The 16036-nt window shown below is 33.0% G+C and overlaps 1 protein-coding gene across 1 annotated transcript; it reads right to left on the bottom strand.

The window, feature by feature from the left end:
* Positions 1-13904: 13904 nt before the first annotated feature.
* LOC115706890 (U-box domain-containing protein 11) lies at positions 13905-15582 on the bottom strand. Its single transcript, XM_061108584.1, has one exon. The coding sequence runs from the start codon at positions 15165-15167 to the stop codon at positions 14097-14099; it is 1071 nt and encodes a 356-aa protein (XP_060964567.1). The 5' UTR covers positions 15168-15582; the 3' UTR covers positions 13905-14096.
* Positions 15583-16036: the final 454 nt, after the last annotated feature.

Here is a 16036-nt window from a genome sequence, read left to right as displayed (position 1 = left end):
ATAAACCTCGTTGATTAGCAACGAGCTGCACAGTATGTTTAAAAAATCACGTAATACGCCTATGCTAGTTAAGGTGTTACACATTTGATCTAGGATCAACTTGGCGATATTGACTTGAATTGATTTTACGGTAAGTTTAATTAAATCTAAGTCAAAGTTCAATATCGGTCCCTTCCAATGCATACTCCAGGCATCCAACCTGAGCTTTACTTTAACCAATGTTCTGGAAAGAACATAGCATTTCTCCAAATGCAAGTAAACTCTTGTTGTAGATTATCATATCAGTAAAACCCTGTGTCTGATAAATCTAGGAAACTTTATTCACATAGTCATGTTTACTTTCCAATGTGATGACAACACAATAAACAGGATCAAGTATGTGAAAAGGGTTTAAGATGAATTTATAAATCAAATAGACAAGCAATTGATAAAGTGAACCAAAACATACACAAATGAATGAAAAATACTTCTGTTTCTTTATTGATGTTGAATAAAATAGATTACATTGAAATGGAGTTTTATTTAGAGCATAAAAACTAACACTGCCCCCCCCCCCTTGGTCTCCATGTGCGTCCCTCTTGATACATGCATGTAGCAACTGAAGCATTCCATGTCTATCCCAATCTGAACCACCTCAGTCATCAACTCTCGACCACTGTCGTGACTAACAAGAATCTGACGATCTCTGCACTACTTCCACACCCATGCCAACAAGCTTCCTTTTCAACAAAAGCGCCTCCTACGGCTTACGATGTCACTCAGGCAAACTTAGCCTAGTTACCAAGCATACAGCATGGACTATCCCCTCAATCTTGTACTATGCCACCGAGTTTCAAACATTCTGTTGCGCCTCTCTATAATTGAACGTGGTAGTTGTCTTTCTAGCATCCTTCCTCATGCCTACATCCTCTTTAGTATAGGCCAACCATGTTCACCTCCCACTGAGATGAACCTGGCTCAGATACCAACTGTCACGGGCTCACCTTTTCAGGCAGCGGAACACCCGTGCGGCACCTTGACTTCTCTAAGCCAAGGTCATCCTTCCAACCATTCGAGTAACAATGGGCTCATTTTTCGCGCGACCGTGTGTCTCGTGCACACTTCCGTCTCTCGAACAACTTCCGCTGAGTCATGCTCGCAAGCATCCATGAGTGCATCCATGCATCGAGGCTCTCTAGCCAAGATACTCGCACTGTCCATAGGGATCCCACTATGATAAGGCAAATCCAAACACCGACGCTCACCTTGTCACACGTGACCAAGGTAGCATGTGTGGCAATATTCCAACACCAAGTCAACATGCCAACGCTTCTATCATGCCCCACTCGATACTGTCCGAACATTCTCCCTCATCGCCCAAGGACTCCCATACGTCCATGGACCAATCCTCAAAGCGCCATGCCTCCACGCATGTTGGCAGGCCCTCGAGACAAGCCACCAAACTAGTTGCATACATTAGACCTCTGTCCCATTCCAACATGGTGCATCCGTCCCATGCGCGTATGCCAACTAGCCCACGAATGACTACCCGTGTCATCTCGTGTTGAGACTCGTAGCCAAGGCGCACCACAACGTCTCTTGGAGGATCTAGGCCACATCCCGTGCGAGCGGCATACCGGCAAGCCAAGGGAAACGTACCAGTGAACCTCTGGCAGTATTCTTCGACACACTAATGGGTCGGCCCGATAATGTCCATGATGTTGGAATTTATTTTACCACGATCTAGATTTACTAACAAGTATGTTTGATTAACATCCTAATATGAATTCTAAAACAATGAAATTAAACACATATAAAGTTAAGAAACCTTACAGTGGGTGCAGCGGAATAATATGACTCCTTCCATTCAGATCTCTAGCCCTTGATTCCTTTCTGTAGCAGAGCATAATCAAGATCTGAATCTGGATCTTCTTTTCTCCTTCTTTGATGCAGAATTTCCATAGTCTTACATACTATGATTGAGATACCACTTGATGTGTGTGGGCACTACTCATCACTCAAGGATTTTCGAAATTTAGAGAGAAGAAAAGAGAGAAGGTGGCGTGTGGCCTTTTCTGAAGGAAACTAAATGATCAAAGTTATGTGTTTCCTGAAGCCAACACTTTCTATTTATAGAATTCCCTCTAGGTTTAGGTTAGAATCGTGTGGCATTAAAATAATGAAAAAATAAAATGGTAAAGGCCTATTCATAGTGGGGGGCCAGAATAGGAAATTGGGCCTCACTTTGCAACTTTCCCATTTTGTTATTTTCCATTCCCATTTTCTCAAAAATGCCAATTTTCCAATTTAACCTTTTAAATGCCAATTCTAATTATTTAATAACTTAAAAACAATTATTAAATAATATTGCCATTTAATATATTTATTAATTTAGACATATAAAGTCTCTTAATTAATAAATAAACCTAGAATCTCTTTTCTTTACAATTTCGCCCTTGCTTAGTGAAAATTCATAAAGTAGACATAGTCTAACTTTAGAATTATAATTGATTAACCAAAATCAATTAACTGAGTCTTACAAGCAGTATGGTCTCAACTAGTATGGGGACCATGGGTCTATATAACCGAGCTTCCAATAAGTCGAACCGAATTTACCAAGTAAATTCCCTAACTTATTAATTCCTTATTGAATCCACACTTAGAACTTGGAATTGCACTCTCAGTCATATAGAACGCTCTATATGTTCCATGATATAGACACGTCATTAGTTATCCATTGTTATAACCCTAATGTGATCAATGATCCTCTATATAGATGATTTACACTGAAAAGGCACTACTGTTACCGCTACACCTTCAATGTATTTTATCCTTAAAACACTTAACCTTGTATAAATGATATTTCAGCTAAGTGAAATGAGATCTCCACCATTTATCTTCGTTTGGTTAAGCTCGAAAGAAATCATCCTTTACTTTCTATTTGCCAAATAGAAGCTATAGATTCCATATTTATGTTAGCGCTCCCACTCAATTGCATTACCGTGTTCCCAAAATGTACGTATCACCCTGACCCAAAAGTAGGCTTAACTAACAAATCAAAGAACACGGATAACACTCTTGAGATTGAACCTAACCATATTAGGATTAAGATCATTTGATCTAGGATCAACAGGTGATATTGAATTGAATAGATATTACGGTAAGTTTTAATATATCTAATCAAAGTTCAATATCGGTCCCTTCCGATGTATACTCCATACATCCGATACTAGTAAACTTTGCCAATGTCCTGGAAAGGACATAACACTTTTCCAAGGTGTAAGAATACCTATCGCTGATTATACCATGTCAGTCTAAATCCAGTGTTCTGACAAATCAGGGAATAAACTTTTGAACATATACTTAAGATTATATTCCACTGTGCTGACAACACTATAATCTTTAACAAATTCATATGTTCTGGACTTAAAAAGAATTCATACATTATATATATATAATCATGAAATAAATTATGTGAACCATGCAACATAAAATGTTATTTCTGATCTTTATTAATAAGTAAATCTGATTATATAGAAATGAGTTTTATTTAGGGCACAAAACCCAACAAACTCCCACTTGCACTAATATAAAACAAAAAGTGCATTTCAAATAATCATTAACACCTTGATATACAAATCAAGTGTAATAGTAGTAAACTTCTTGTAATAGGATCTGACAGGTTGAATTAAACACAACCTCTTCTCCACCATTACTCTTCCTTAATCACAAAATCCTTGATAATGTGAAATTCCTCTCTATATATCTACTCTCTTGAGATACTGGATTCTAAACTTTTGGCAACTACTTCTTGGTTATTCAGGAAGTAACACTAGTAGTTAAGGCAAGTTGGAACGGTGCCACAAATGTATAGAACTTTCCTTAGACTGAATAAGTACCTTTCCTGCAACTTTAACATTCAATCTCTCTCTGGTAGACTAAGAGATTTCAGATAGGTTTTTACACTTCTCCAAAATCACTACTCCAACCCCGAAGTAATCACCATCTTATCAGCAGACTTTCTAGCACACATGCAAGTCTCGAAATCTGATGTGGTGTAGTCTAAGAGTTTCAAAACCACCCTTATTGACTAACATATAGTTCCTCTTCTTAATCTTAAGATTTACTTGATTGTCTTCCAATGTTCCTCTCCTGGATTAATCTGATACCTACTCATTACTCCCACTCAACAGCCGGTGTCTGGTCTAAGGCATACTAAAGCATATCTGAGACCTCTCACTGTTGATTTAAGAAATTATTTCATGGCTTTATCTTCTCTGGAATAGTTGAGACTTTTCCTTAGATAAATAAAATCTATGTCTAAGAAGTTGTGAAGCTTCTATACATTGCCATTAGAAAGAAAATGCTTCAGCATCTTACTAAAGTAAGTTGCTTGCATTAGAGTAAGTATTTACCAGGTATACCACAAGCCATAGGTTTAGATAAACTCAAACCTATAATACTAGGAACAGGAAGTTCGTTAAGTCCATTGAACAGACTTATTAACGAAAAATGTCATTTTATGTCCTTGTAACAGAAAACTTTAGGTTATTCCATGTGAATGGATTAAACCATAGTTCTATTGGATTTTCTTCTTAGTTTCTTATCTTGACAATCCATTATTTGTTTAAACTCACAATGGATTTTAATCACTAGTGTCTCCCAAGTCATAAGAAAGTGAGTTCCTAGAAACTCTCCCACTACGACAAGGTACCGTGAATTATGTCTAAGAAAACTAAATGGTATTAGCCTATTTGGTTGTGACAAGACAACAGAGGCAGTGGGATCATCATATGTCAAATAAGATGATAGAACACTTTTAGAATCAAGAATTAAATATCTCCTTTATATGCTACTTTATTTTCAGACTTAGTCATTTTCTTAGAAAAGTAGTATTTGTTTGAACAAACACTTTCTTATCTATTGACTATGGGATAGTCCATCCCTAATCACTTAGAATAGCTAACAAACCATGGTTAACAGTTCTAGCTTTTCTTAAGATTTTGATTAGGTCATCCATGAATCTAGTAATGATTTACATTAAGTATACAACCATTACATAATTCTGAAATTGTATTACCATAGAAGGATTTAGGCAACGACTAGTAACTAATCATCAATATGCAACTCGAACTTTCTGGGGAGGTAAGTTTGGATATAATTCAAAAATCAATTTAATGATCTTTGAACTGCATATCTACTAACTATTTCTCCACCCCTATCAGTTCGCAAGATCTTTAACCACTTACCTTAATGGTATTAACTATTGCTAGAAATTAATGAAATTTTTAAACATTTCAAATTTCTTTGCATAAGGTATAATCTAGAGTTATCGTTTTAAGAATACAACGAAAAACTCATATCCACCCCTGAAAGTACATCCATCTGTGAATGAGATGAACTACTTTCAGTGGATATAGGCATATTAACTCTTTGCAGAGATTGATCTTGTCAAATCCACTATGAACAAGATACAAATGCCATAGATTAATAAAAATGTGGTTGTGTCTTTTTGATGTCTTAGGTATAGTTACATCAAAGAGTTCTTAGAGTAGGGCAAGTGGATCCTAGTCACAGAATACCAAACTCATATTCCATACAGTTTGAATCCATTAATAGAAGATGGATATTAAACACTTGAAAGTGTAACTGTATTGCTTCCTGGAAATAGAAATATAAGAAAATTTCTGTTTGGATTCTAAAATTAAAGTCAAAGACTTAAATTCAACCAAATATAATGAGTAATTCTATCTTGGACCACCACTACTAATTTAAACTCTAAGTCAGATTTGCCCATACAAGTAGGAGATTTCTAAGATTGAGGTTTTATATCAATTGGGAATAGAATTTCGAGATTATAATCATATGCGTCATTTAATTTCTTAAGAGAAAATATAGAATGACATGAAATGATTTATAGACCATTCATCCAATGATATGTTATTGAGCTAATTCGAAATGAATAAGCTAAGAGGAATTAGGATAATTTCATTTATAAATAAGAATCCAACGATGCTTCGCTTAGCGAAAGTCAAAGCAATCTTATTTATATAATCTTCTTGTTTCATATCATAAAAATACTAGTCTAAGGTGTCATCTATTGATGAACAGCTAGATGTCGCATATACAATATTTATCTTTCGAGATCTAACACTATTATGAATGTCTAATGGTGAAAATCCATTAGGGATTTATCTCATTAGATAAACAAACCAAGTTAGACCAACAATGAAGATTCGAAATTAAACTACAACTTAATAACAGAAAATAACATGGTTCAATATAAATTCATACACAATTCAGAAATTATAAGCATATAGCAAGTAGGAATGACAAGTGAAAATACTAAAACATACAATCCTAAATAATTTCCAAGGTTTTCAACAAACTAATATCAGTGTCCCGTTTAGGCGAGAGTCAAAGCTACCATCCATTGAATAGAGTTGTCAGCTCATCTAAAATGTTAAACATTCTAGCAACCTTTTATTCGATCAAGATTGGAATTCAGCGTTGTCCCGTTTAGGCGAGAGTCAAGGCAATTCTATCTTATGAGCTTCCACCATTGTTTCGCAATTTGCAAGTCAAATATAGTCGCCACCATTAGGGTAATCCATACCATATAAAACACTTACAAACTACTTATCTTTCGAGATTAAACGGTGCGAAATTGCTAATGAACGTTCCTCCATTAGGGAGGATTACTCACTAAAAAAAACACGATGTAAAACCAACAATGGAGATCGAATAACTTAATAATAAAGCTCATTATTTAAGAGAGTTGTATTTTCTTTGATTCTCTTTATTTAATCTATTTATTTTAAATATATTTTTATTAAAATTTCAAATTTAGAATGAAAAATTCTAAATATAAATTTTAATTTAATAATTATAAATTTTACTTAGATGGATATGAAAATAACATGAATTATTTCCATCTTAGTAATAATTTCCAATAAATATTTAGAAAAATATTCAATTTAAGTTATTACAAAATTAATTTAAATTAATTTACAACTCAAATTTAATTTTCTATAAATATATATTGCATTTCGAAAAATTAAAGTATTCAAGGACACAATTTTCGAAAATGCATGTTAAAATAAAAATTTAATCCTGGAAAAATTATTCTAATTTCATGTTGGCCCAAAATTAATTAATAAAATTAATTTACAACAAAAAATATAATTTTCCTATTTTATTAAATATATAAGAAAAATTTCAAATATTTAAGTATGATGATGAAAATCAACTTAAATATTAATTTTCTATTTAATTAAATAGACTAGAAAAATACCTCAAGCAAAAATATCATCTATCTAGATTTTCCTTTGACTAATTAATTCAATTTCTAATAATATACTTTAATTCAATTTATTTTAAATTAATCAATAAATGAAAAAATCATTGATTTAAGTTGATCCAAGAATTAATTTAAATAAATAATTAATTTACAACTTAATCTATTTTTCAAGATAAATTCAAAATCATCTTGCATTATGAAATGAAATTTCGAAAATTGATTAATAAAATAAAGAAAAATATATTTTACTTCATTTATTTTAATTAATCATTAAACGAAAAAATCATTGATTTAAGTTGGTCCAAAATTAAAATAAATAATTTACAACTTTAATCTATTTTTCAAATAAAATTCGAAATTCCAGCATCTAAGAAATGCAATTTCGAAATTTGATTAATAAAATAAAGAAAAAAATATATTTTGAAAATTATTTAAATTTAGTTGAAAAAATAAATTTCAACTAAAAATAATTTTCTATTTAATTAAGTGTCATGAAAAAGAAATATTTAAGTATCATGATGAAAATCAACTTAGATATTTAATTTTCAAATTAATTAAATGTATTAAATTCAAGAAATAAATAATTAAGTGTAGAGAAGGCTTAATTATTAATCTCTAGTTTAATACTAGGAAAAAATATACTTAAAATAAATTGTACCAAAATTAATTATTTAAATAATTAATTTCACAATATATAATATTTTCCTATTTAATATTAGAAATAATAAGTAGTCTAGAAATAACTATCTAGAAAATATCTTATTTGACTAAGTATCTTTTCCACAAAATTTGAAAAAAAATATCTAATTTAAGTTGTATTAGAAAAAATCTAGAACTTAAATATTTTCAAATTTAAATTTAATTAAATATTAAAAATTAAGTTGTAACCACTTAATTTAAAAATATTCCATTTTAAGTTAATATTCGAAAAGATATTAACTTAAAAAATATCTAAAGAATCTTAATAACCAATGCCTAAAATTTCTCAACTTAATTTTAAAATTTTAAATCAAAAAGATATTCAGATTTAAGTTGGTTAGTTGTAGATAACTAAATATCAACTTAAATAGGAATATTTAATGAAAAATTTAAATTAAGCTTCAGAAAGAATCTAGATGGTTATAATTCTATATTTAATTAAATACAAGAAAATACATATAGTTTAGCTTAGAATAAAAAATTCTTTAAACTATAATTTTCTTAAATTAATTTCAAAATAAATGAAATTAATTATGTTGCTAATCAGTTTTATTAGGTTAAACTAGTTTAATTAACCTAGTACAGTTATTCAAATCAGGCAAATGGGCCTTCACAATTGGGGTAGTTCATGTGAGGGGGTGTTGGGTTCAGTATGTCGTACCCACTACTATGGCTCCCAACTCTCACACAAGGCCCAAAAGAGAGGAATTTAACCTTAAAATGAACAACTGTTATTAATTGAATAAGCCCAAAAACTAAATGGGCCTAAATAAAATCTATCAAGAACTATGATATTTTATTTAGCAACATTAACCTATATGCATCTATAATGAAATTAAACACATAGGCTCACACAGGCACACTTTGGATGGGTCCTATCATGTTGCTAGGTCATACACAGATGAAAGAAGATTGTAAATATACCTGTTACAAATTATTAACTTGACCAAGGGAGCCATGAGTTAAAATCAGATCATTGGATTTGTCAACAAGTTAACTATGGCTATTTGCAATCAAGCAATAATAGGTTTTGAAAACTTACAAACAAGCTAAAACACATACTCCTGCAACAAGGTTAGCTGGATAGTTGGATGTAGGATTTATTTAATTTTAAATTAAATAATTAATTAAATAAATAAAATATTTTCGAAAATTTTTAAAAAAATTTGAAAAATTCGAAAATTTAAAAAAAATTTAAATTTAAAATTAAACCTACAATTTTGAAAAATTAAGTTTCAACCAACATAAATATCATTTCAAAATTTACTAACTACTTTTAAAATTTAAATGTTATTTTATAAATAAAAATTAAATAAAAAATTAGAAAAGATAAATGAATATCTTTTTCAGATTTTAAATGTAATTTAAATAAATAAAATAATAAAATTAAAAAGTTAGCAAAATATCTTACATCTTTTTAAAATTACATGATTATAGTTATCTTATTTTAAATTTAAAAAAGATCAAATTATTTAAAAAAAAAAAATTAATTTAAAATATTTAAAATCTGACCTTAAATTTAAAAATAAGATAAGATATAATCAAATTTAAAAATAAGATAGATTATTAAGCAAATAAGATAGATACTAACTATTTTTAAATTCAAATTACACTAATATCTTGAATTAAATTTAAAAAAAATATTAAATTAATTCATAATGATAATTAGAATTGAATTAGGAATAGTAATAGTATAAATACAGAACTACACAAAAAATCAGAAGTTAAATCCATGAAAAAGCATGAAAAATCGAAGAAAAACGAAAAAAATGCGAGCTGTACGGACAGTTTTCGCGCGTGTGGGACAGTGACACCATCCCGATATTTTTCGAAACTTCAAAAAATCATAACTAATTCAAATTAAATCGAAATTGAGTTCTGTAAAAAAGTAAATTGCTTAATTTTTTCCATACTATCAAATAAAAATAATTCCAGAAACAGATATTCAATTATTTTTCACGAAAATTCATAAACATCAATCAATCATCAAATAACACTCAATACAACATGATACCATCCAAAACATCAAACAATCGTTTTAAAGTCCAAATTTCTTGCAAGTAAATCAATTACCATGGCTCTGATACCAGTTGTTGGAATTTATTTTACCAGGATCTTAGATCTACTCACAAGTATGTTGATTAACACCCTAAATATGAACTTTCTAAAACAATGAAATAAACACGTATAAAGTTTAGGAAACCTTACATTGGGTGCAGCGGAATAATGTGACTCCTTCCGTTCAGATATCTAGCCCTTGATTCCTTTCTGTAGCAGAGCATTATCAATATCTGAACCTGAATCTCTTTCTCTGAATCTTTGATGCTGAAACCTCCTTTTTGGTGAAAGTCTTTCTTCACGATCTTCCTCACTATGATTGAGGTATCACTTGCTGTGTGTGGGCACTGCTCTTACACTAAGAATTTCGAAATCTCAATGAGGAAGAGAGAGAGAGTGGGTTCGGCCAAAGATAGGGAGAGAGAAGGCTCAGTTTTTTCTGAATGAAAAAGTAAAAAATTTAAGTGTAAATTTCCTGAAGCCTTCACTATCTATTTATAGCATTCCACTAGGGTTAGGTTTTAATAATTTGGCATTAAAATAATGAAAATATCAGTTTAAATTTCCTACAAAAGTGGTCGACCCTATACTAGTGGATTTAGGCCTCACTTTTTGCAATTTTGCAGTTTTACCTTTTCTGCATCTGATTTTCTCAAAAACGCCAATTTTCTAATTCAACCATTTAAATGCCAATTCTAATTATTTAATAACTATAAATAATTATTAAATAATATTGTCATTTATCATATTTATTAATTGAACCATACAAAGTATCATAATTAACAAATATGCCCCTAAAACTCTTTCTTTACAATTTCGCCCTTACTTAGTGAAAAATTCACAAATAGACATAGTCTAATTTAAGAATTATAATTGATTAATCAAAACCAATTAAATGAGTCTTACAAGCAATATTATCTCAGCTAGTGCGGGGACCATGGGTCTATATAACCGAGCTTCCAATAAGTAGATCAAGAATTTAGCACTAAAAATCACTAACTTATTAATTCTTCGTTGAATCCACGCATAGAACTCAGAATTGCACTCTCAGTATATAGAATGCTCTATATGTTCCACCATATAGACACATCATTAGTTATCCATTGTTATAATCCTAATTTGATCACCGATCCTCTATATGAATGATCTACACTGTAAAGGGATTAAATTACCGTTACACCCTACAATGTATTTATTCCTTAAAACACTTGACCCCGTATAAATGATATTTCAGCTTATGTGAAATGAGTACTCCACCATTTATGTTCGTTTGGTCAAGCTCGAAGGAGATCATCCTTTGCTTACTATTCGCCAGATAGAAGCTATAGATTCCATGTTTATGATAGCGCTCCCACTCAATTGCACTACCTTGTTCCCAAAATGTACGTATCACCCTGACTTAAAAGTAGGCTTAACTAACAAATTAAAGAACACGAATAGCCTCTCGAGATTGAGCCTAATCATATCAGGATTAAGATCATTTGATCTAGGATCAACTAGGCGATATTGACTTGAATAGATATTACGATAAGTTTAATAAATCTAAGTCAAAGTTCAATATCGGTCCCTTCCGATGCATACTCTATGCATCCAACCTGAGCTTTACTTTAACCAATGCTCTGGAAAGAACATAGCACTTCTCCAAATGCAAGTAAACTCTTGTTGTAGATTATCATATCAGTAAAATCCTGTGTCTGATAAATCTAGGAAACTTTATTCACATAGTCATGTTTACTTTCCAATGTGTTGACGGCACAATAAACAGGATCAAGTATGTGAAAAGGGTTTCAGACGAATTCATACATTATGTACATATAATCATGAAATAAATCATGTGAACCATGCAACATTAAATGTTATTTCTGATCTATATTAATAAGTAAATCTGATTATATTGAAATGAGTTTTATTTAGGGCATAAAACCCAACATGTTACCACTACACCTTCAATGTATTTTATCCTTAAAACACTTAACCCTTTATAAATGATATTTCAGCTAAGTGAAATGAGATCTCCACCATTTATCTTCGTTTGGTTAAGCTCGAAGGAAATCATCCTTTACTTTCTATTTGCCAAATAGAAGCTATAGATTCCATATTTATGTTAGCGCTCCCACTCAATTGCATTACCATGTTCTCAAAATGTACGTATCACCCTGACCCAAAAGTAGGCTTAACTAACAAATCAAAGAACACGGATAACACTCTTGAGATTGAACCTAACCATATCAGGATTAAGACCATTTGATCTAGGATTAACAGGTGATATTGAATTGAATAGATATTACGGTAAGTTTTAATATATCTAATCAAAGTTCAATATCGGTCTCTTCCGATGTATACTCCATACATCCGATACTGGTAAACTTTGCCAATGTCCTGAAAAGGACATAACACTTTTCCAAGGTGTAAGAATACCTATCGCTGATTATACCATGTCAGTCTAAATCCAGTGTTCTGACAAATCAGGAAATAAACTTTTGAACATATACTTAAGATTATATTCCACTGTGCTGACGACACTATAATCTTTAACAAATTCATATGTTCTTGACTTAAAAAGAATTCATACATTATATACATATAATCATGAAATAAATCATGTGAACCATGCAACATAAAATGTTATTTCTGATCTTTGTTAATAAGTAAATCTGATTATAATGAAATGAGTTTTATTTAGGGCACAAAACCCAACACATGAGTACTCCAGCTCATGGAGACATATGAGTCCCCTCGTGGTCCTCATATGCCCACCCTACTAGCCCCACTGACTAGTAGTAGCTCACTTAGCACCAAGGTGCAAGGGTGGTGGAGAGCTGACACCAAGGTACCCCCTTAAAGAGCATTCTGAACTTTTAGCCTTCTACCAGGAACATACATGATTTTGGCTCTGTAGACATACGTCCAAACCGCATACCAAATCATATGGTTTCGCCAAACCGATTGCACCATTCTATTTGTAGACCCAAATAAATGGCGAATATCAAGTCTCGTCCCGTTCCGGACAATATTGAAGATATTTACGAAAATATCACTGCATACAAACAAAGCATCAGCATGCACCACAACATACGCCACCACTTGGCCAACTTGTGGACATCACTTAGCTTGTAACGTGCCATCTTAGCACGCACGTTACACCCATCATAACTCCAATATTGCATTGTAAGATTCCTAAGTGAACAATTATAATTACAGTAATTGTAATTCCTATTACAGTTAGCCACCTTAGATAAAAGAATAGAGTGAGTGCTGGATCAATTTCTTATTTTATATTTTATATTCCTTTGAAATATATTTCTCTAACGGTTGATCCAATACCAAAAAAAAAAGGAGAAAATGTCTTTATAGTTGTTGCTGAATTGCATTTGTCAACTTGAATGTGGGTGGTGTAATTTTCAACTTGGGGTAGCTGTCCTAATATTAGGGAGAGTAGCAAGCCAATCTTTAGTGTCGCTCAAGTTGGCTCTTCATTTTGGGTCAAGCCCACTCAGATTGCCTGCACCCACTTACTATTCTTTTCTTGAAGATTCTTTCACTGAACCACTTACTTCTATATCTGTCTTTTTAGTTGATTTTTCTTGTAACACATTACAACTCTACCCAAACAAAAATGTAATTTCATTTTCCTCTACTTTCATCATGTAAAACTACTTCTTAATTCTCTAAAATAACATCATTAAAGTAAGCTTAATCACATGTTTTTTTTGCCAACTTTATTATAATGAGGTTAAGGTGAGCACTCACAACAGCTTCTATATCATTAAACTAAGATTAGACAATTATTTTAAAAACATCATCTGCTTGAAAAACTAATTGAAATTTAAACTACTCTTTATGGCAATCTATTCAAGTACAATAACCATTTCTGTAATAATGCAAGTGTTTCTCTAACATATAATATCAAAACAAAACCAATCATTCATTTGTACAAATATTTCATTTCAACTATCTATCTACTAATGTAATGTAAGTTATCATGAATATACAGCATTAAAACCTTTTTTTTTTCCTAATTAAACAAAAGAATAAAAACACACCCAATTTGATTGAATACTCAATTCGATGAAGATCGACTTACTAAAGAATCAAATCCAGAATCACTAAACCCGTAAAGAATTCTATTCCCATTCTCATTTCCACTCCTGAGTTCATTCCCAACATCAATCATTGTAAGCAAAGCCACCGCCTTAGCTTTTCCCTTGGCTGAGCCACTCGCTGCCACCTCCCTCGTCCCCTCCACCGCCCCGCTATCGCCACCGAGACCCATTTCCTTAATTTCCCTCACCGCCTTCTCGCCCCCGCAACGCCCCAAATTCAGCAGCGCCGCCACCGCATTCTCCTTCGTCCTAAGACTCGACCCAGTCGCCGGATCAAGCAAATCGACAAGAACACCCGTCCCGGACACCTTCCGGAAAGCCTCTTCGCTCTCTTCGCACCCGGCCACCTGAGCCACAACCGCCGTGGCGTCTTCCACGATCCCCACGCGCCCGTCCTTCAGTACCAGCGAGAACAGCGCCGGCACCGCCCCGAGCTCGATCATCGATCCCCGATTAAGCGGGTAAAGCGCGATTCCGAACAAGGCTTTGAGCGCGTCCTTGACTGATCTAGGCGGCGAATTGGGGGCTTTGATGATATCAACCAGAGAGTAGATGATGTCCCTCTTCGACCCAACAATTGGTCTGTACTCGTCCACAACCAGAAGACTGTACACAGCGGCGGCCGAGGATTGTACGGCCGCGGCGGAGGTCGAGCTTCTGTGATGTGAGAGCGCGTGTGATAGCGCATCGAGCAGACCGCGCGTGGAGATAAGGGAATCGCGACATGAGATAGAGAGGTTTAGTATGGTGGCGGCGGCGTCGTCCTGAGCGGCGTGGGAATCCGAGAAGAGTGTTTCGGCAAGGTAAGGGATTGCGTCGGCTTCGGCGATGAGGGGACGGCTTTCGGCGTCGTGCTTGGTGATTAGACGAAGCTCGCTGAGGGCATCAGCACGTGTTTGTTCGGAGACTGAGCTGAGTTTCCCAACTAAGGTTCGAATCGTTCTGCGCTTGACCTCCATGGATGACGATGAGTTTTGGTTCAGAGCTTTTTTATTCTCTGAAATAAAAAACCTTTCTTTCTTCATCATACCAATATACGAAAGAAACACGCTAGGGGTATTTTAGGAATTCTAGGAATGAACTTTCGTCACTTTCTTTGTTTTTGTTTAAGTTGCAAGAATGCGATTACGACTAAACTGAGAGGAAATGACGTAAATACCCTTGAGGTAGGCATGGGTGGTTTGGTGGGGGAAAAGCGAGAAATAAATATAGTTAGGTTGTTTAGGATAATGTTTGTGCAATTGTGCTCTTCGATGAAGATAACCAAGTGGTCATACTCATTATTCATTAATGGTTTGTTTTTTAATGTAAGATGGAAAGTGGAGAATTGAGAAATGAGAATTGTCAAGGGTTAAACAACAATGTGGCATTGAATATTGATAATTGAAATGAATTTTTTATTATCAGGGAAGATTGGTATTGGTGTAAAGTTTTGAATTTGGTATAGTGGTAGGAATTTGAGTTGGAAGAGTAGACTTAAAACACATACACGCTCTTTAAAGCAATGTGAAAGGTGGTCCAATTTGGGAGATGCTTGATTAGAATAAGTCCATTATTATTATTATTATTATTATTATTATTATTATTATTATTATTTGTGAGCCATACATGACACTAAAAATGATAATACATTAGTTTACAATATGTCATGTTGTACCTCTTGGGTACGAATAATATATTATGACATTGCTACCACATAACTTGTTTAATTAGGCAAAACTACCCAAATATATATGCTAAACAAAAAGGATTTGGAGTATTCTACTAATTTGTTTGATCAATAAAAAATTTCTATTTTTTGTTTTTGCTACGAAACCAAACATTGTATTAATAATGATTTAAGATATTCGTGAGCACATGGGGCGTCACATCCCACCAGCTAAGAAATCCTTTATAA

The sequence above is a fragment of the Cannabis sativa genome, chromosome 1, assembly GCF_029168945.1.
Source record: "Cannabis sativa cultivar Pink pepper isolate KNU-18-1 chromosome 1, ASM2916894v1, whole genome shotgun sequence".
NCBI lineage: Eukaryota > Viridiplantae > Streptophyta > Magnoliopsida > Rosales > Cannabaceae > Cannabis > Cannabis sativa.
This window is presented reverse-complemented; position numbering and strand designations above follow the sequence as displayed.

Bases quoted from the DNA above. Each gene is read 5' to 3' on its own strand.
- LOC115706890 (XM_061108584.1), bottom strand. From the start codon at position 15,167: ATGATGAAGAAAGAAAGGTTTTTTATTTCAGAGAATAAAAAAGCTCTG.